Source organism: Pleurodeles waltl, chromosome 4_2 (genome assembly GCF_031143425.1).
Source record: "Pleurodeles waltl isolate 20211129_DDA chromosome 4_2, aPleWal1.hap1.20221129, whole genome shotgun sequence".
NCBI classification, from domain to species: Eukaryota; Metazoa; Chordata; class Amphibia; order Caudata; family Salamandridae; genus Pleurodeles; species Pleurodeles waltl.
In genome coordinates, this window is record NC_090443.1 from 51,532,045 (window position 1) to 51,554,953 (window position 22,909).

The following is a 22,909-nucleotide window of genomic DNA, read 5'->3' on the forward strand; positions in this document are numbered from 1 at the left end:
CTGTTTGCAAAACAGTTTAAATTATACTCAATTTTAAAATATTGGCCCTTTTTTGACTTCATAATGAAGATTTGGGTCTTTGTAGCCTAGACATATATGCGGCATTATCTGTCTCTGTCGTAAGTGTCTCCACAGGCCTTCATTAAGAAAGGGGAGATTCCTCACTTAAGAAGACATATTAAAGCAATGTTTCGGGGTCCCCGCAGATGGGTGGGACCATTCAGTGCTTAGGACTATCCATGGAAATCCCTCACAAGAGCAGTTAGTGAAGCGTGCATTGGAGCACAGGAATGAGAAGGAAATGTTTATGGGAAAGAATATTCCTGCCACCAGAGCCAGTTGTTGTATCTCAACTATTAGGTCAACATGTGATATATGGTATTTGTTTTGTACTTAGTTATCATCCTATCATTAATTTAGAATGTTCATGTTTAGCATAAAAGGGAAGGTGATGTGCTAGCTTTATGTGTGTAGAATGTTTGCAAGTTCCTTTCTGATGTCTCAGTGTAACCTTGCTGGCAGGGAATGTTTCTATATAAAGGTTTGGTATTTGGCAGTTGGGGCATACTTGAGACTGCGTGCACTTTTCTGTCACTAAAATACATGTTCAATCAGCGTTCACATGAATTGTACTTTACAGGGCTTCAAATAAGACGGATGCCTATTTCCTTGAAGGTCAGATGCATCACATGGACTCAAAAAGCAGCCAGAGTATCAGGACTAACAGCCAAGATCTTAATATACCACATCGACTGAGCAACAGACTTTCTGGACCTCGGGATCATGAAAGAATGCACCACATTCACTAAGAGTAGGCATGACTTTGAGGCCCACAGCCATGAATGCGCCACAGACTCACAGCCGCCAAACTCTCAGGACCCCTTTGCCCAGCCTGAATGCACTAATAGTCCAGACTCGCACATAGAATGAAAACAGAGACTTAGAAGATAGATGTCGAGGTCTCCTCCCCAGCCCAGAATCTTCTGCTAAAACCCCAACATAACTTACCAACTCTGCAGCTCTGCAAAGGTTTGCTTCATCTTCTTAATGGAGGCATCCATTTCCTCCTTGACACCGATTCTGTAGCGAGCCAGGGATACGGAGCACCGCTGCAGGTCCTTCACTGACTTTTCAATGTTGGCTCCTGGCAAAGAGCAGAGACAAGATTCATGTAAAAGAAACCTGGGACTTGCTAAGATGAGGCTTCTATGAAGGTTCTTCTAGAAGCAAAATTTCTGGGGGAAGGTACTGCCATACTTCAAACAACATCGGTCAAGAGCAAGGAACTACTACATCTTTTTTAACAATGCTGCAAATAAGAAGCTAGTTTTCTGTTCTCTCCTCTATGCCCCCAGGATTGAGTCCAGTAAATACTGCAAGGTAACATTGGGGAAAAAAATATCAAAAGAGAATAAAAACCTTCAGTTCAACTAAAGGTAGACTAGAGCAAGAGGGTGAAGTAATGAATCAGTTCTTTGCATACCAGCCACAGCCATCCGCCCCCTACAAAGAAGATCTGTGCAAAAGTCAGCCCTTTGGGAAACGTGCTATGGGAATTGAACAGCCTCAACCCCAGGGTACTACAGATGCATGTGTGAATGGTAGACCAGACTTCTGAGTGTGAGATAATACAGGTCAGGTAGTATAGATACATGTGTGTACAAATGGAGAGGGTTCCCCATTCTCTAATCATCAATATGAAAGCCTAAATCCACGGAGAGCTTCTATATTTCTGTATGGAATGTGTGTATGACTATTCTAGGTAAACTCTCAATCCCTTTTAATTAAAATGATTTGAGTAATACGATGCAACCACCAAAAGGTAAATATTTATATACGCATGAGAAACATAAACAAACAATTCAATGAGACTTTAGCTGATAAATTCTCATGTTGCAAAGAAGGATGTAAATCATACTTTAACACATTTATTCGTATCACAATTGATTCGAAATAATTTGCAGTTCTTTATGCTTCATCCAAGGTGCAATTATATTTCTGATAACTAAAGTGAAATATTGTACTTTTGGTTGTTGCATTTTATTACTCAAAACAGATGAATGTATACAAGGTACTGAATACTTACACAGATATGAGGTAACAGATGTAAATTTTTGAGGTACACTAGATGTACATTTGTAACATACAGTTGAAGTGCCGTCTTAAGGTAATGGAGGGGCGGGCTAATATACACATAAAAAACGGCAAGAAATTAGGATATTTGTATTCCCGTTTCTTTCTTGCATTTCACTTGCCAAGGAATAGACAAACCTGTCCTCCTATTTAAATGACACTCGTAGGACTTCTCTGAAAACTGTAACCACACAGGGTCAGTGCGTCTCCAGGTAATTACCAACACAGGTAACTAGAGCAGCACCTGTGTATGTTTCTTGAAAAAGGCATGAGAATCGGACACTCAATCTATAGAAGGGTATAGATACAGACTGTGGGAAAGAAAATGCTATTAAAAAGAGCCACAATTTGAAGTTGCTAACACCAGTCTGGGCTGTGCCAGGTGCTGTGTCACTCACCTTCAGATAGTAGCAAAACACATATTGAGATCTAGCCTCCATACACTGGAGGCGCACTTCCAAGGAGCTCTACAGTGAAGCAGTGGAGCATGTGGTGAGGAGGTCTGACAAGGAAGATGACCTTAACTGTTTTTAATTCCGGCAATTTGAAGCCTTCCCTGCTTTGCTTATGCATACATTATCCGCCCTTCCTGGTTTATGGGTAGAGTGCATTACTTGTGGTGCTTTTTCTCAGTCGTAAGCTGACTTTAGCTCCCTGTTTCCATTTACACTTTGGAAATTGAGACTGTCTGCCTGTCAGCACTGGTGTCCTCAACCAGTTGGCTAAGAGGATCTCAAAAGATTTTAGTGGTTACTGAAGAAAGCGGGTGAAAGTTGGAGGACAAAGTCTCCCTATTAAGCTACTCTAGTAACACACTCTGAATACTGGATATGGAAATGTACTTTTCTGCTTTTGTTCCAACTTAAATAAAACAGATTGATGACAGATCCCTGAAATGACCAGAAACTTTACTGTTGGCCGGCTTACCATGCTAATACGTTTTTATTAATAAAAGTTTCTATATGGACACCGAGCAGCCATTTAAAGTTACAGGTTTAAAGAACATAAACCGAAAAAATTAAGACCAGTGTAAATTTTCTTTTTTTCTTTTTTCTTTTTTTAAAGCACACGGTGTCTACTGCCCAATAATAATCAGGAGGCATTTTTCTGTACCTACAAGGTTGTGCAAATAAAGTGAATCTTAGCCTGAATACGCATTTGCCACGTCGCTAAGACTGAACTATATTCAGATTATGAAAGAGAATCAAACAGAGGGAGGAGTATAGCCACATTCATGAGCACAAGTCCATTGTAACCTCTACGAAGAACTAGGGAACTTGCAAACCATAAGCAGCATGCAAGGAGACCATGCAAATCTAGTGGTGAGGCAGCCATGGCATACAAGCAGAACAACACCTAAGTGTACAATGGCTGAGCATGCAGGTAAACCAAGTAAACTATGTGGTGAGGCAACAGCAGCGAGCAATGGCCACACATGCATGCATGCAAAGTAGGCAAATTAGATGGTGGGACAGCCGTAGCATGCATACCCACCACAAAAAGAGTAATACTTCACCCTTGAAGATGTTCTGTACAATGTGGACTAGCAACACTATATACTGCACACCTGGCTTTTGATTGACATATTAGTGTCATTTAGAGCTGTGTATATAATGCATGGTCTTTCTTGGAAAGGGATGCCCCTCACTTCTTCCTAGTTTTTTTGCCCAAAGTTTACCTCAGATTTGGTTAACTCAGCTGCTTTCTGTGTCCATGTTTAAGAAGATACTTTGCCAGCATCAGTAGTTCTGGTTTTGCAACATCTTCTTTGGCTGTTTTCGCTTTTACAAGTTGTGCAGCACTTTTGAACTGCCAATGACAACATCCTGGACCCTTCACAGGTTAAAGAGCTTGTGTGATTCCACCCTGAGCTTTCACTATGTCCACTTTCTTACTTTAGGCAAAATGAGCGTGGCTCCATGCTTGCATCACAACATTAGTACACCATCTGGCCTTACAGGTGAACAGCCTGCCCTGCTAAGGGTAAAGGAGACTTCACATTTGTCAGTCTTCAAGTTATGTAAAGCAAGTGAACTTGGTAATTTATTTGAGCTTTGTCACAACTTCCAGCATTATATGAACATGTCACTGGCAACCCTTTGTTGTATTAGAATGGTGCAGCAATTGTGCCCTTTTTGTGTAACTGGGTTCATTGTATCTTTTGCTTGGTAATCATTGAATGAATGACTGAGCTCAAAGAGCGCGCACCTACTTGGAGAGTGTCTCGGCACTAAAGAATGCACATGTAAGAGACATTAAAGCTAGAAGATTAATGAACAAGTTACTTACCTTCGGTAACACCTTATCTGGTAGAGACATGATCCAGCAGCAGAGTCCTTACCTTATAATTCTCCCCTAGGCACTAGACTGGATCTGGAACTGTTTTCCCAGCAGTACCGCTGCAATTCAGAAGAGAGCATTTTTCGACTCCGACCCAGATGCAGGATTATTATAATTCCCTCCATTCCATCTTTGGGCCCCTACTGCCCTCGAGTGTGTTTTCGAGACCCTAGGAGGTGAGAGGTATCCTACCTGACTCCACGCCAGCAGGTTTGCACTCGGCATCAGATAGATGCTGTGAATCCATACTTGGATCCGTACTGGCTCCAGTGCACAGCCCTTCGGGGTTCCCACCTGCAACGCCAGAGTTCGATCAGCTGACGTCAGCAGCACCGGTCGACGCTAAGCCAATCATCTACTCTGATGCTGAGATGCCACCTCACTGATGATGGATGGCGTCAGGTGCGACGCAAGTGGTTCCCTTCGGATCGTATGCCTTCCCTCGTTCATCTACACAGTCCCTTGCTGTTTTTCCTCTGGGGGAACTGGATTTTGGAGGTGAAGGAGCGGGGTTGGTGTTTAGCAGCCCCATGGACAAAACTGTCCAGTCTCCTCTAGAGGATAGTTGGCTGACTTAGCTGGGTAAGGCTAGTGGTCTTGAGTCCTAGCCGGTTTCGGACCTACTCCCCTCTGCCCCCCAGACTTACTACAGAGTCTAGCTCCTCTTTCGCCAACGAGCTGAACAGGGCAGCTGCAATCGTAGATTTGCAGCTCCTCTCTGTGAAGGTGATGCGCTGATTAGAGAAGATTTCCTTAGCTGAATATCAAACTCCCTCATGAGGGTAATAGCCGAGTATCATCAGCATAGTAAATTATATTAATGCCATTTGATTCCACTGGAAGAGGAGTGGAGACATAAATGTTAAACAACGTGGGGCTCAGTACAGATTCCTGAGGCACTCCACACTTAAGGGCATTTATGTTGAAAAATAAGGCTTCATCCACATTGACTGCTTTCTAGGAGTCAGAAAAGAACTAAGCCACTTCAGTGTCAAGCCACCCAGACTGATTTTTGCCAATCATTGAAGCAAAATAGTGTGGGAAACTGTGTCAAATGCTGCTGATAGATCTAGTAAGGTTACGGTGGCATTATGACCCTGGTCCAAAATCATTTTGATGGAATCTGTAATTTCCAGCAAGGCAGTTTCTATGTGCATGAAAACCGGATTGGGATGAGTGTAGGAAACTGTGAATTTCCACAAACGCAGGGAGTTGTCTGTTGATAAATAATTCTAATATTTATGAATCTACCAGAAGGAGTGAGATCGGTCTAAAATTAGAGACCGTGTTATCGGATGTAAGGTTTCTGTAGGAGAGGGACGACAAAAGCCTTTTCCCATGTATCTGGGACAGTGCACACCTGCAAGGGGGAACTGAGCAGATTGAGACTGGACAGATGGTATCAACAATCTGTCTCAAGGGTGTGTGTGTGTGGGGGGGTGGGGGGTGAGTTTGGGTGGAGGATGGGCATGGAGCTAGCTGGTAGCCAGATTTACAAGTCAAAAAATATCCTTACAGCTCCTCACTTTCCAGTGATAAAAATTGTAAGAGCTTGCCTAGAGAGGGAACGGCCATGATCTTAGGAGCGAGTTCCAATAGAGAAGCAAAATTAGACAACAGCAAATTCATCTCGATCTTAATTTTAGTAGAGCTTCATATCCTCTTTAAGACAAGAGCCTGATGGACATCTATAAACTGGATGCATTTGTATGACAATATATAAGTGAAAGTTATCAAGGTGATATACTTCTGTTGTTTACTTAGAAGTGTTTTAGTGAACTCAAGATGATACTGGATATCAGTAGTAGAAATATTTAATGACTGTAAATTATACATGCACTCATGAACATTGGACTTTTAAAGATTTAAATAAACATGTATACCTATAATGTTTTTTCTGAAGACAGATGTATCTGAATGAAAGTTAAGAAAACAAATACTAACAAAGAAATGTTTTAAAAAATATAATACTTTGCTCCTTCAGCTTGACTGGTAGGCAGATTGCATCAATGGCCAGAGGAGTTTTCTATATTCCCTTCTTATTCCATTTGCATTTAATTCTGCTCTAGCTTAGCATTCACATCAGAGTTATGCCATATTCACTGCATGGTCTCTCTGTGCCCAAGGAACGGACTGTGACAGCAGGAGCGAGTAATAAACGCCCAGAGCAGTTCGCTTATTAACCACATATACCCATGTTGTGACAAGAACTGATTTGTAGAAGCTGCATTCAATACTGTTCTACAAAGCGCACTGTTTAGGATGTTTAGGAGCCTGAAACAAAAGACAGTGCTGGCTGTGCATCAAGAAAGGAAAGACTAAAACATATTAAGGGAGTTACAACTGTAAATGCACTCACAGCACCATCTACAAGAAATCACCCAACCCCAGCAGGCGAAGGCGCTCAGGAGGAGGGAGAGGTCGGTCGGGATTTATCGGCCCCTATTAGGTAACAGGGCCCTGGAAGTGATGAGATGCCCCTGCCCTGGGCCGCCCCTACAGTATCATATTCCGGAGTCAAACAATGCGTATTCCCCAGTGGATGGTGGTGAATTCGCCATTCGTATGTGGGAATTAGGGAGTTCGGGGTGCGCAACACCGGATTGCTTTTGCAGCAGACCTGGTGGTGCCCAAGGGGGAAAGAACCTCTGGATGTACACCCACCTCAACAGATCAAAAATAGGCGGGGGACGGGTGGCATATCTGGTTTACCTGACATAGCTGTCATATTGGGCATTTCAAATTGGAAAGATAATAACTCTATTGGAGCAGCCCAGCATCAAATTATACCTCAAGACTGCTCTGCTGTAGCCCCCGCAGCAGTTCAGAAAAATGCTGTCGGGCCTTAGAATCCCAGATGATTGACACTCAGTAGAAACTAGAGAACTTTGAGAATAGGTTAAGATGTAATAACCTGAGAGTTCTGTGGATCCCCGAAGGCCAAGAAGGGGATGATCCCAGTAAATATATTGTCCCCCTCTTGAAAAGGAGCATTTCCTGAATTGGTTAATTGGGACTGGGTACAAGAAATTCAACAAGCTTATCTATATTCGTTTAGGAAAGAGCCAAACCGAGGGAATTACTGATCTACATGGGAACTTCCTGCTTCGCCAAGCTATTTCTGATCTGACGCGTCCAGATTGTAAATGTACAGTAGGGAGGTGGTCATTTTTTCTCTGATATGATTACTGTCACCACACAGTTGAACGACGTTGGCCCCTTCAGGCAAAGGGGGCACAGGCCTTCCTTACGCTGTCAGCTAAATTAAAGGGGTTCTAGCAGGACAAATCATACTTTTTTTTACATCTGAGATAACGGCGCAAGAGTTTCTCCAGAATTTGGGTGCACAATAGCTCTAGGCCTGGCACTACATAGGTTTCATACAGGACAAAGCAAATGTTTGTCTCTTTGTTTTCTGGCTGTTAATTCTATCAAGGGATATTTTATTTTTCCTAATGTTTTGCATGTTTGTAGTTGGGGTAGATCGGAGTACTAATATAGGTGTTGTCGGAAGGCCAAGCACTCTAGGAGGGTCAGCACTCCATCACGGATGTGGGTGGTCCCTTTGCCTTCATGAGTTGGCAGGGGGGAGGGGCTGAGTTTGGAAGGGTGGGGGGGTGTTGGGGTAAGGGTGATGGGGAGAGAGGGGAAGGGGGTAGGTTTGGATGGGGGCTGGGTTTGAGTGGCACGAGTGATTTTCTTTTTTAAAGTATTGTATAAGACGGAGGTTTGAATTGGCGTCACCAAGTCCAGTTTTGCGTCACAAAAGCAATGCAATCATTCCCAAAAAGTTATAGAATCATGTTATCGAAAATAAGTACCATAGATAGGATACTTATTTGCACTTTGAATGTCTGTGGCCTCAATGACAGAAACAAACGGGCTAGGGTTGCCCTTGCTCTATATCATATTCAGGTGCATCTACTCAGCCTACAAGAGACACAGATCCCTTGGGGCAAACGTTCTTTGTTAGAAGATTTAGGTCTCTCCTGGATAGCATTTATGCTCCAGGGGTTCTCATCAAGAAGTGTGGCGATATTAGCTAATAAAGCATTACGTTCATGGAGCGAGTTAAGGAGGATAAAGTTGGACACCGGACGATTGCTCAGTGTAAGGTATGAGGGATGCAGCTCACAATTTCTTCAGTCTAGGGATCTAATACAGACAAGGCAGATGTGTTGGATTTTTTTTAATGTAGAATTAAATCTTTGGCCTTATCATCTAGTGCTTTGCAGGGACATTAATATACATTTAGGGACACATGCAGACTGGCTTGGGGAGAATCATCTTTATTCTAGAAGGAAGCCAGGCATACATAAGGCGCTGCAGCGGCTGGTGAGGGATCATAGTTCGGTTGATATATGGCTTAAGCGTGAAGCCTCCAATCCTGGTTTCACTTTTTGTTCTATCCCTCACAACAAATTTGTTTGTTTGGACTATTTCTTTACCTCCATGCCCCTTGCTGGTCGGGTTTCAATTGAGATGCTACTCAGGTTCATATGAGATCATAATCCTTTAATTCTGGAAATCACTACTGAAAGGTGGGAGAGTTTTAGGAGATCGAGGTCTTTTGATGACATTTTTTTTTTTAGATCAAGCATATAAAGATCATATGTCTAAATGGATTTGTGATTTTTTTGTTAATAACAGAGGGACAGCCTCGGCAGACTCGGTCTGGGATGCTTTTAAAGCTGGTGTGAGGGAGGAAATCCTTAGCTTTTCTCTCCATCAACAACTGGTAAAGCGAGATGCCATCTGCAAAATGTTTGAAGGGATGAAGATGGTAGAAAGTGAGCTCACTAGATGTATTCAGGGCCAGCAGAATCCACTCCACCTACAGCAGGAGGCAGCAATACTTAAGTCACTAATGAACAGACGCTTTGGAGCTGAGGCGGCTGTTAAGTACCACTTATATAAAAAGCAGTGTTATGAATTGGGCGAGGTTATGGGGAGACTCCTGGCTAAAAACAATTAAACAGAAAGAGGTGGCCCATCAGATTCTGTCCATAGAAGATCAGTGTGGCCTTTGGTGTGAATCTCCTACAAATATCCCGATGGCGGTTTTGTATACAGGAGTGTCAGGGGCTTGCACTGCAGATTTTCTCCAAGAGCTCCCTACACCCAAGGTCGATAAAGAGCAGAAGGCTTTGCTAGACGCTCCCATAACTGCAGAGGAGATCTATAAAGCATTTTTGTCTGTTGGCGTCTGGGAAGGCCCAGACTTCATTCCGGTTGAGTTCTACAGACTTTTTGGGGGGAGATTCAACAGGATATGCTGGACACTTTCTTACAGGCTCAGCTAGGGAGGACTCTGGGTTCATAGGATGCCAGTAGTATTGTAGTCTTCAGAAAGAAGGGGAAACCTCCAGAACTGCTAGGCTCTTATAGGCTGATCTCCCTCAATAATTGTGATAGCAAAATCTATGCTAAGGTATTGGCAATTAGACTAGGGTGTTTGATTGCCCCCTTAGTATCTCTGCCCCAACAAAGTTTTATTCCTGGTTGAAGTACAACCGACCACATCTGTAGAGTGACTGCAGTATTTGACTCGGCATCTGCAGTAAGGCGGCCCCTGGGCTTGTGTTAGTTGATGCAGAGAAATCGTTTGACCACATATCATAGCAGTTTTTTGTGGGCAGTCATTCATTGAAAATGCACTGGTATTAAGTTAATTCAATCCATCAGAGCTATGTACAGGACTCCTATCGCGAAGGATTAGGTTACTGGGGCAAGGGTCAAACAGTTTTATTATTTCAAAGGGGGGTACAACAAGGCTGCCCACTTCTATTTGCGTTGTGTATTGATCCCTTTTTACAGAAGCTGGAGGAATGCCCCAATATTAAACCTGTTATAGTTTAGCAGACTAATTATAAGACTCTGGCATACGTGGACGATACCGCCATCCTTACAACAGACCCGTGTACGGTATAGTTCCCAGCTTCAAATTGTATTATTGGTCTTGCATGCTGCAGCAAATGGGTATCCTGCTCTCTGACACGTTGAAAAGGGTTACTCTCGCCAAATCGCCTACAATCTATGAGATAAGTCTCGGGAATCAAGCCAATAGCTATTTTTGTCAGAATCTTGAACCTGAACCCAGCTATTACAAAAAGACTAGGCTCAAAATTGTGAAGGCTGCATTTAGGGTATGGTCTCAGGTTAAGCAGCAGTTAGGACTGCAGAGTTCCAGGATTTTGTATGGTGAATGCCCTGCTGTACAAAGAGAATGAAATTAAACTCTGTAGGGGGGCAGGTTTTTCCGAACACACAATATTTAAATAACTAAGTAAACTGTACAAACATTTCAAAGTATTTCAGTAGTTGTAGAAGTCAATTTTTTGTACTTCTGTGTGATGAAAAAATATTTTAATAGGATGAAAACAAATCAGAACACTTTACTTGGTGATGTACTAATGATAAGTATGTTTTCTTAAACACAATTTTGACAGATATTTGTTAAAGAACTATATAGTTTTATCAGTAAAGCTGCAAGTTAGTGGGTAGGTTTTAGGACATTTCTTGGAAACTTACTGTCTATAAATGGCAGTGTGCTTTAATGAAATAGTTATTAAAAGTGAGTGTTTAAACAAACTGAGAAACACTCCTGCCCTGATGGCACTGCTATTAGTAAGCTAAGAGGCAAGTCATGGATCACGTGTAAACTACATGTGGGCTAGATTCTTATTTTAAATGGAGCAAATGTTTAATCTATTTATTCAAACAAAAGAAGGTTTTTTGTACACCAGAAATGCATATTTGAAGGTGCACTCATATGTGAGAATGACGAAAAAGGCGACTCTGTAAAATAAAATATTTGCCTAGGATCACACAATTTGAGACCAGTTTATGGGTTAAGTACATTACAGTTAGGTTGCGTAGATTATTCAAGTTACTCGACCAGCAGGTCTAGTAACACTTTTATGATTTTATTGGGCCTGCCGATGTAGGGTGCAAGGTTGGTGACTCCGTATACCAGGAATGATCAACAGAAAGGACAAATCCTGTTGCCTGGTTCAAGCTGTTGTCGAGAGGAGGGGCAGCTGTGGTGACCCATGCATGGCCAAGTCCCTGACTGAGGATCGGAACCTGAACAGATAAACTTTAACCCCCTCTACCCCCAATTATGTGGGAAGGATCACAGGACCTTACTCTCTCATTAGAAGCAGCGCTGTGGAGGCCCAGCAGCTGCCCCTGCAGAGCCGTGAGCGCTACTCACCAACAGCAGCTGCTGCAGCTCTCCGCATCACCCGCAAGATCGCTCCTATAGACTCTGGTTGTGCAATCCCGGCAGAAACGAGTAAGACTGATCATAGGGCGGGAAAGGCCCTGCGGGAACTTGTTCTGCCATACAGCGCTTAGGGCACTGAAACACTTTTGACTTTTTAAAAGAGTCGGAGTGGGACTCCTGAGACTGACTACTAGTGAGGTCTAATATGAATGTCACCTTTAGTGAAAGGAGAATAACCCTACTGCTAGTGAGAGGGAAGTGGGATACAGGAATCTACAAATTGAATAGTAGAGCCCCGTGCTAAGGGGACTGTGTGCATTGTTGGTGTATGATGTATTTCACTTTGTGTTTGCATACATAAATTTCCCCTTTTCACAAAATCAAGTATTTGACCGGGCAATCATTTATTGCTGGTATTGAACATATCTTTAGTTGTGAGCCATGAGTTAGGGATGTCAGCTTCTATCGAGAGGTTTTCCACTCATGTTCACCACCTGCACCTACCTAAAAACCATAGTGTGGGGCTAGCAAAGTGAAGAAAAAGATCACTCAGACAGGAAAAGTTTATACAGTTAGCACAAAATGAAGTGGAGGAAGGTGGTGTGTGAACCAGTGAGAGGACACTTCTCAGTCTGATAGAAAATCCTATGCATGACACAGAGGTTTAAACATTATGGAGGTTAATCCGATAATCAGTGATATAATCAAATTTAGATAGTCAAGAGACTATCCCTTTCTGTGATTTTTCAATTCTTCAAAGTTTTCCCAGCGAGGGATCTGGCAGGCTTACGCATAAGATGTTGCAATCATGCAGTCTGGACAGGATGTGTGCCAACACAACTTGTGGATACAACTATCTAAGCAAAAGAAGAGCTTCAATAAATAGAAGCAAGTAAGAAAACAAAATGAGCTCAAAGGGAACGCCTCTGCTTAACACAAGTACCAAATGTTTAACTTTGAAATGGGAGGAGTACTGCCTAAAGGATAAGACTAGAGGGATGGATACAAATGATCCAAGTGGCCCCCACACAGCAGGATTTATGCACAATCAGTTTGAGATCCTGTGCTGAGCGATTTGAAGAAAAACTGTAGGAGGCTGGTGAGCAAGGAGCGGAAGAGTTCACTAACTATAAGTTGTGTTTATTAGCGTTGGTCTTTTGTATGTTCACATACTTGAATTATCCAGCCTGGGAAACCCTAGTAGCAATGCTAGTATAGCAGTTCACCAATACAGCAATCAACACTGAAAATTAATACAAGTAACTCATCTTTAGCCCATCCACTTCATTATGTGACCCAAACGTCAGTCAATCAGGAGGAAGGGCTAAGGGTTCCAACCCTCCTCAGATACTCCCAACTGCTACAATTTCTACAGCTTGGTATAAAGCAATAGGGAATTCTTTGGAGGTCTGCTCATCTTTTTTATGTCTATTGGAAATGTTGACAGAAATCATCTGAGAAACCCTCAACGACTGGACTCGCTCTTCCTGAAAGCTTGCGGTACAACTGCTAGTATAATGGGGAAAGACAACATTGTTTCTTACCTGTAGAAGTAGTTTTGCAGCTTGAAGAATTTACTGGATTCACATGCTGTGCATTATTCAGCCATCTAATGGTCGGATCTGGAAAGTGGTGTTCTAGTCTTTTGTTTTTTTTCTATTGGGGCGTCGTCGACCACCATTTGGTGCTTAGTCCGTCCTCTGTGTGATGTCAGACGGTGCCACAAAGGTTCCTGTGCGTGGCTTACATCTTCAGATTCTTTTTTCTTGTTCCTCTTTTTGCCTTTTTCCTTTCTGTTTCTTTCTCCCACCATTTTTTAGGGAGGTGGGTGGGTGGCATGTAAATCCACAAAACTCTTCAAGCTGCAAAACTACTTCTACAGGTAAGAAACCATTTTGGTTTGCAGCATGAATCCTTTTCTGGATTCACATGCTGTGCATTAGATCATACTTCGGTATCCCCTCCTCTGGGCTGGCTGTGGTAAAATGTGGACGAGTCTGCAAATAGGTGTTGTAGTACCTTCTGTCCTACTTGTGCATCTTCGTTCATTTGAATGTCCTTACAGTAGCGCTTTGCAAAGGTGTGTGGCAATGCTTAGGTCGCTGCGGCGGAGATCTTCTTGATAGGTACGTTTGCCAGATACACCCATGTGGAGCCTTTCTTTCTGGTTGAGTGCACTCTGAGTTTAGTAGCTAGTTGTTTCCCCGCTTTTGCATAGAAGATTTAGATGGTCGCAACAATCCATATGGCAATAGTTGCTTTGGATACTGGCTAACCCTTGTTTGTTTTGACAAATGACACGAAAAGCTGGTTCCCCCTGCAAAACGCCTTAGTCTCCTGTAGGTAGTAAAATTATGGCCAGTATGTGGAAGGCTCTCTCTGCTTGTGTCTGTGGTTCCTGGAACAAAGCCGGTAGTAGTATGCTTTGGTTAACATGGAACTGCGTTACTACCTTTGGTAAGAACTGAGGATTAGTTCTGACGGCCACCTTGTCCTTGTGTACCTGTAAGGAGGGTTCCTGCACCATTAGTGCTTGCAGTGCAATGACTCTACATAGTGACGTGATTGCTATTAGGAAGGCTGTCTTTAGGGAGAGTGACTTTAGATCTGATTTGTGCATGGGTTTGAATGGCTCTGCCATCAATTGCGTTAACACCATGTTCAGGTTCCATAACTGTGTTGGTGCCACTCTCTTTGATCCTTCTAGGAATCTCTTTACTACTGTGGAAGTAAAGAGACTGGCTCCTAATGTGCCCCTAGTGTATTCCATTATTGTTGCCATATGTACCCTTCTTAAAGCATTTGTGAGGCCACTGTCTAGCAAGTGGGTGAGGTATATTAGTACTGTATTCTGGTGTTCTTGAGTCCATCTTATTGTTGGCTGTGCATCAATGGATGTATGTCTTTCTATTAAGTGTGTAGCATTTTCGTGTGCTTGGCTGTCTTGCTTCCTTCGGGATTTCCATAGTCCTTGGAGGGAGTTGTAGGTGGCTGGTATTTAGGAGCCATGCCACTAGGTTGAGTTTGGCTCCAGGTGATGGACTTCCCTGTGTCAGTAGATCCTTCACTGGTTTAAGTGAGATCATTTGTCCCCTGGAAATCTCCACTAGATCGGCGTAAAAGGTCTGCCTTGCCCATTGAAGGGCTAAGAGGATGATATTGTTCCTTGAGTCTCTGGCTTTCTACAGCACCCTGTGGCGAACAAGTCTATGCTTGGTGTGCCCCAGTTGTTGAAAATCCTTTGGATGACTTCTAGCTTTAGTTCCCACTCGTGTGAGCTGCTCTCTTTTCTCCTTAGTTTGTCTGCCTCTGTGTCGAGTTCTTACGGTGGGTGAATCATTTGAAGAGTTATTTAGTGCTGTATTACCCAGAGCCAGATATCTTGAGTTAGCTTTGACAGGGTGAAGAATTTTGTTCCCCCTTGTTTGTTCAGGTAGAAACATAGTGGTTGTATTGTCCATCTGTATCAGAACTGTTCTGTCTGTCAGGTGTATCTGGAAGGCTTTTAAGACTAGGAAGACTGTCTTCAGTTCTAGGTAGTTGATGTGTTTCACTGCGTCTGAGTCATTTTATAGGCCCCATACCTTCAGAGGGCTGGTTTGAGCTCCCTCAACCCTTGTGTGATGTGCCCATTTCTATGGTCACAGTTGGAGCTGGTGTCTTGAAGGGTCTCCCTATGCTCATGTTTGTTGTTTTCCGCCATTGCCTCTCCCTTTGTAACTCTGTTGACCACCACCAGACCCTCCCAGCTCCCTGTGCCTCATGACCATTTGCTGCAGATGCATTCTGGATGTGCCGCATGTGTAATCTTGCATGAGGGATCAGTGGTATGCAAGATGGCATCATGCCCATGAGTTTCATGACAGTCTTCACTGTCAGAGACTGACCCCTCTGATACAGCTGAGTTTGATTCCTCAATGGCTTCTAACATCTTCTGGACAGGGCACGTCCTTGCCCTCCTGGAGCCCAGTGTTGCTCCTAGGAACGTCTTTACTTGTTCTGGTTGAGGTGATGACTTTTGCTGGTTTATAGTAAACCCCTGGAACTGTAAAGTGTGTATGACAGTTTGTACGTTTCTTCTGCATTTGCTCCCTGATTGTGCCTTGTAAGAAGGTGGCCTGGTGTGTGATGGGTACCTATGGCTTATACCAGGTCCAGGTATCCCCTCTTAGTGAAGTGTAGGCAGCGTCTAGAAGCCAAGGCTTATCTAGGAGACATGCAAAGCTCATGCAATACCACTGTAGTCACACAGCACTTACACACATGAAAGAAAACACTCAGTTGTACAAAAATAAAGGTACTTTATTTTTGGAATACATCACCACAAAATACTAGAAAGGTAACCCACCCTTAGGAGGTATGTAATACACTAAATATATACACTAGCAATCAGAATTAGGTCTAGAAACGATTAGAAAGTAGTGCAAATAGCAATAACCAATAGTGACCCAAGGGGAAGCACAAACCATATACTAAAAAATGGAATGCGAACAAGGTACCCCCACCCAGGTAAGTAAAATGTGTAGAGGGGAGCTCGGAGTACTAGAAAACCACACAGGTAAGTAACACAGTACCCCCCCCCAGCGACCAGGAAAGCAGGAGTAAAACACTGGATTTTCACCAAACCACCCAAAAGGAGGAAAAGAAGAAAAGGAAGACACCCAGAGAAGACTGCAAGAAAACCAGCAGTGGATGCCTGAAGAAAGAAGACCTGTGGAGAGAGGGGACCAAGTCCAAGAGTCACAGTGGAGTACTGGAGTAGAGGCTACTAACCACCAAGCTGTGGATGCAGGAGTTGGTCGACGGTGATAAAGAACAGCTCAGCACTGCAGCCCTAGAGGCGGAGAAGAGTTCCTGATGGATGTAGATGAAGGGCCACGATGGAAGGAAGACTGCAGACGGGTGTCTGTGCAGGAATTCCACCAACAAGCCTTGGCAAAGGCAAACTTGCCGTTAGTGGAAAGAGGTGCTGCAGGGACCAGCAAGGCCCAGGAGCACTCAACCCAGTAGGGGGAGTCACAGGGGACCTTCAGCGTTGCAGAGAGTCCACAGTGGCAGAGGCAGCATCCACAGGAGTCCCAGAGAACGGGGACAGAAGAGTCGCAGAAGAAGCCCACAAAGCACTACAAAAGAGGATCCCACGCCGCAGACGGCTGTGCTTTGCAGGATGAAGTGCTGGGGGCCCTGGAGCTACAAGTAGCCTGAAGATCCCTTGGAGGAGATGCAAACAAGCCTTGGCAGCTGGAAAAGACACAGTGCACTGGGGTACTGTCCTCCGTGGGAAGGCTAAGGCTTACCTCCACAAAAGTTGGAAAGCTGGCAGAGAGGATAAAGAGGACTACTCCAGACCATCACTGATGATGCACGATCCACACAGCTCAGCAGGAGAGGGGATCCGGGCAGCTGGTCGCTGCTCGTTGTAGGTGCCTGCGGTTGCAGGGGAGTGACTCCTTCACTCCAAGGGAGATTCCTTCTTATTCTTCTTGTGCAGGCTGAAGAGTTGCAGTCTTCTGAGGGTGCACGGCCAGGGAAATGTTGCAAAGCTGGCAGGAGATGTGCATACACAGTTGCAGAAGAATCTTCTTCATTGTAGCAGCGTTTGGCAGTTCCTGGAGGGTCAAGTTGCGGTTCCAGTGGCCAGAAGTCAAAGCAGAGGTTGCAGAAGAGTCCTGCTGGAATCATGCAAGTCAAATTGGAGGACCCACCCAAGAGAGAGACCCTAAATAGCCCTGAAAGGGGGATTAGTCACCTAACCAGGCAAGCACCTATCAGGAGGGGGATCTGATGTCACTCAGGTGCTCCCAGGGTTCCCTGCCAACCTTGGAAACAATATGGCAGAACCCAGGGACCCTCTGAAGGAGCTCTTGGCATCACCCCTAGGGTGGTGATGGACAGGGGAGTGGTCACTACTCATTCCATTGTCCACTTTCGCGTCAGAGCAGAGACTGGGGGTCCCTGAACCGGTGAGGACTGGATAATGCACGGAGGGCACCAAATGTGCCCTTCGAAGCAAACCAGTGGCTACTCCTCCCAAGCCAGTCACACCTATTTCCAAAGGGAGAGGGTGTTACCTCCCTTTCCCAAAGGAAATCCTTTGTTCTGCCTTCCTGGGCTTGATCACATCAGGCAGCAGGAGGGCAGAAACCTGTCTGAGGGGTGGCAGCCGCTGGGCTGCCCGGAAAACCCTTTAAGACCGGTGGTAGCAATGCTGGGGGTCCTCTAAGGAGTCCCTAGAGTGTGTGGAATCATACTTCCAATACTTGCAACAGTATTGAGGTATGATTCCGGCATGTTTGATACCAAACATGCCCAGGTTCGGAGTTATCATTATGTAGGTGGACCTATGTCCAGTACACACGTAAGATGGCATCCCTGCACTCAAAATCCAGAAAAAGTGATCTTGAGTTTTTGGGGACACCTCTGCTAGTGCAAGGGTGCCCTCATACACAGGTACCTGCAACCCTGCCCTTTGGGCTGGAAGGGCATACCACAGGGGTGACTGACAGTGACCATGTGTAGTGGCCAGTAGTGAAAGGGTGCTTATACCTTATCACACATGCTGCAAATGGCAGGCATGTAGACACATTTTGCATGGGCTCCCCTGGGTGGCATAATAAATGCTGCAGCCCATGGGGGACCCCTGGTCTACCAATGCCTTAGGTACCTAAGTACCATATACTAGGGACTTATAGGGGTACACCAGTATGCTAATTGACGGGGTCTAAAGGGTACCAAGACAGCACAGTTTAGAGGAACGAGCACAATCATTGGGTTCTGGTTAGCAGGTTCCCAGTAAAAACAACAGGCAAAAAGTGGGGGTCACCATGCCAGAAAGAGGGACTTTCCCTGCACCATGTGAAATAATTTAGTCGATCTAGTGCTTAATTTCGTCCTTCTTTTCATGCAACGCTATAGATGATGTTGTCACTGTCACTAACGGTAATGATGTTTATAAATGAACAGATTTTGGCCCAGCATTGTAGGGAACACTGTAGGTGCTGACTTGAGCATTGAAAGTTGTTCTTTTATAGTCAAGGCACTCATCAACAGAGGTGGTTTGCTGGTAGACAACAGTTTAATTGATGGCAGTGCTTTACTAATTAAGGATGCCTTTCATGTTAAAGGCGGGTTGCTCGTCAACATTTTTTTTTATCATTGATGTACTTTCTTCATCGACAAAATTGATTTCTGTGGTGCAGAGTCGTCTATGGCTGTCAGTGGTACCTTCTTGGATAGTGAATGATCTGCGTGTCCTGTAGACTCTCTTCTCTTTGACTACTGTCCTACCACTGACAAAATAGTCAACAATGATGAAACTGAAGTTTAGGAGCACTCATCGACTGTGCCTTCATTGTCACTTTTTCTGTCTATAGAATACTCTTCTTAGTTGCAGGTGGTAGAGGCACTGACTTTGCTGCCACAACTTCCCTTCCAGAAGTCTATCCTTTCCAAGCATGCACAGAGGATCTTTCGTTGGAGGAACTACTGGGTTCTGAGGCAGCCACAGTAATTGCTTCTTCTAACCCATGATCTTCATGCATGCACTTTTTTAGACTTCAGAGCGCTTTTTTGTGAAGAAGCACAGCATTAAGGAGTCATAGAAGTTTACAGTCTCGCAAGGTTTTGGTAGTAGGAGTGGAACATAGTTCGTGATTCTTGAGGTAATGGCCAGATTTATGAAGTTTTCCTGTAGGAGAGGGGTGCAACCTCTTCTTCTTTGGAAATAAGTGTTACCAGGCTGGGGTAGCTTCCCCACGCCACCGGGTTGCTTCAAAAGGGCACATTTGGTGCCCTCCTTGCATAATCCGGTATGCACCAGTCCAAGGACCATGGTACCCGCTCTGGCGTGAAACACACAAAGGAAACAGGGGTGACAACTCCCCTGTCCATCCCCACCCTTAGGGTGGTGCCTAGCTCTCCTCCAGGTGGCCACTTGGTTCTACCACCTTGAAACCAAAATGTGCAGAGGCCTCTGGGAACATCTGACTAAGTAGGCCGGGTAGTTGACGTCAATGACCTCTCCTGATAGGTGGTCACTCCAGGCGGTGACCAAACCCCAGGGGTGCAAAATAAATCATTGACATGCCCTTCAATGGTCAACACTTAGCTGGATCACATGTAGATGAGGCATTACAAACAATTCAAACTGAGAGTGACACAGCCAAAGCCTTGGGAATTTTGTAAAATAGAAACTTATTTTTATTACAAAAGACAGTAGTATGACAGAAATTGTTTTCGTAGGGGACTTCATTCATATTTTCGTCCCTAGAGGCAGGGTTATTTAAGCCAAAACCCAAACACACAATATACTAGAAGGCAAATGGGAAGCAAACAACAAACGAAGAATAAAGTCTTGTCAACCAACAAGGGCCACAACAGGGGACAGTCTATCAGAACAAGCCACCTCCCTCAAAGTGAATGCTGCTGGGAGGAAAGGTGAGAGTGTATTTTCCCACATAGCGAACTATAATTTGGTGTGTATTGGAAGTAATTCGGCACAGGCACACAATGGAATTTACACCGATGCCAACACAAATGCTCCCCAACAAGGAGAGGCACCACTAGGTGCACTGAAACAACAAATAAAGCTACTCCTAAAAAATATCACAGAATCAGTCCAAGAAATCTAGAACAATCAGACTTTATTCAAGAATTTTCCTTACTGCACTATCCTAGACAAAAGAACTACTAAAGTTGTGTCTCACACTAAACATCGAGAGGAGCATCCTAATGTCAACTCAAAACAAATTGTACCTGGGGACAAATATGTCCGTAAATCAGCTAAAAGCATATCCATCACAAGAAAGGATAGAAAACTTCTTCACAGTGATTCAAGAAATAAGCTAAAAAAAATAGATAAGAGTAAGGAAATTCAAAGTTTTACTAGTGATAGTTTCTTCCTGATTGCCACTCGTACCAAAGTACAGACTGAAAATGTGACCCTTTCAAGAAGGTTTGGACAAACAATGGAAACAAATACCATACCCATGAGACAACAGTTAACCAGAAAGATGAAAGAGTCCATGCATGGCCTGGTTCATGGAAATAACAAACAAGCATGGTGGCCAGCAACTAATCAAGATCAAACCACACTTATCTTACCATAAGTGAGTTAATGAAAGGCTGGGGGGCACACATGATGAACATGGTCATGCCAAAAAACAAATTTACACATAGACCTCCTAGAATTGAAAGAAGTCAGCACTAAAATCATTCCTATGAGGCAAGATGATGTCAAAATATACGAACACACAATGACAACACTCTATTATAGATGGAAGCAGGGAGATACACACAACTGCCTCAGAGAAGCTCAACAACTGAGGCACAAGGCCTTGAAATACAACACCAACTTAACAGTAGAACATGTTCCAGGTTTACTGAATGCCACAGATGCACTCAGCAGATAGGATATGAATTGCCACAAATGGGAAAAAACCACAATCCATCAGATCTAATCAAATGGCAAAACCTTATAAGCAGCTGGTGGTATCCAAACTTTCAGGGGGACGCATTTTCAACTCCCTGGTTAGGGTAATTTGGGTACGCACTTCCCATCAAATGCACTAATTCAGAGGGTATTGAGGAAAATGAAGATGGAACAATGCACTGTTATATTAATTGCCCCAGCTTGGGCCAGACAGGTCTGGTTCACAGATCTAAGGGACCTCTCTATTCAAACATTAACACTATTCAAAACAGACCCATTCCTACTAACCAAGGATCAAGGAAGGATCTCACACATCACGATCTAGACTCCCTTCACCTGACTTGTGGTGACCCAGAGAGTTTAGATCACTTAATATTCCACCAAACTGTAAACCGATCCTGCAAGCAGCTAGGGCTGATGAACAAGTTACTTCCCTTAGGTAACGAATTATCTGGTAGAGACATATTTTAGTTGCAGATTCCTTATCTTAGAATTTCCTCTAGGCGTCAGTATGGATCTGGAGATTTTTGCTTGAGCAGTACCAGTTCCCGCCATTGGTTGGCCGACTCTGTGTCTATAGTTGGCGTCATGGTCGCCGGATATGACGTCCTGTGTAATACATAGGCACCGCACTGGTGCGCTGACATCAGTTTCTTTTCACGACTTTCCAAGCCAGAAGCGAGGAGCCATGAAGAACACTGACCCTAATGAGCCAGCATAGGGACCTGAAAGGGAAGTCCTTATCCCTAGAAATCAGTTTGCAGAGCGGGGAGGATGGGTGTGTTGGTAAGGAATATGCAACTGGAATATGTCTCTACCAGATCATTTGTTACAGAAGTTAAGTAACTTGTAATAAGATAGAGACTTCTAGTTGAAGATTCCTTTTCTTACAATAGATACCCAAGCAATACCATCTCTGGAGGTGGGTCTGCGAACCAAGATCATACTAGGAAGTCCTTCAGGACCGAAAGGGCAAAGTACCCATTCCTTCAGACACAACTGTCCAGACAATAGTGTTTGGTGAACGTGTCCAAAGACTCCCAAGTTGTTGCCTGGAAGACATCCAAGTCTCGAACTCCATGTGCGAACGCAGTGGTTGCAGCCGTTGCTCTAGTGGAGTAAGCATTCAAACCCTCCGGGGGTTGCTTCTTAGCCGATGCGTAGCACATTTTAATGCATAGAGCAACTCATCTAGAGATGATTCTATTTCGCACTGCTCGACCTTTCCTCACACCCACATAACCCACAATGAGTTGATCATCCACCCGCAACTCTTTAGTACGATCAAGATAGAACGCCAACACTCTTTTTAGGTCTAGGTGGTGGAGTCTTCTCTTCCTTAGAAGGATGTGGGGGCACATAAAAAGTAGGCAAGGTAATGGATTGGCCTACATGAAAGGGTGTGAACATTTTAGGTAAAAGGGAAGCCCTGGTAGGAAGCAGTTGGTGCCTGCAGATGCGGGGAAGTGACTCAGGATGGATGGAAACGAAAGGTGGCTTTGAGATAAGGGCCTGTACCTCACTCACTCTGTGAGCAGAAGTGATGGTGACAAGGAGGGCTGTCTTTACAGTAAGAAGCAGAAGTGGACAGTTTTGAAGTGGCTCGAAAGGAGCACACATCATGAAAGTAAGAACCAAGTTCAAATCCCATTGGGGCATTATGAGCGCAGAAGTGGAAACATATGGGTAAGAACCTTAGGGAGTCTACCAACAATTGAAGATATAAACGAAGAGGGTTGGTCAGGTAATCTCAGGAAAGCTGAGATGGCAGACAAGTA

The 22,909-nt window shown here is 44.1% G+C and overlaps 1 protein-coding gene across 3 annotated transcripts in view; it reads right to left on the bottom strand.

Annotated features, from left to right (window-relative positions):
* The window catches only part of SPATS2 (spermatogenesis associated serine rich 2), a 277,452-nt gene that overhangs the window by 127,899 nt on the left and 126,644 nt on the right, over nt 1-22,909 (bottom strand). For all 3 annotated transcript variants that reach the window (XM_069230615.1, XM_069230616.1, XM_069230617.1), the window contains one exon: nt 1,009-1,144. In XM_069230615.1, the coding sequence (XP_069086716.1) occupies nt 1,009-1,144 (136 nt within the window). The remainder of the gene's footprint in view (nt 1-1,008; nt 1,145-22,909) is intronic.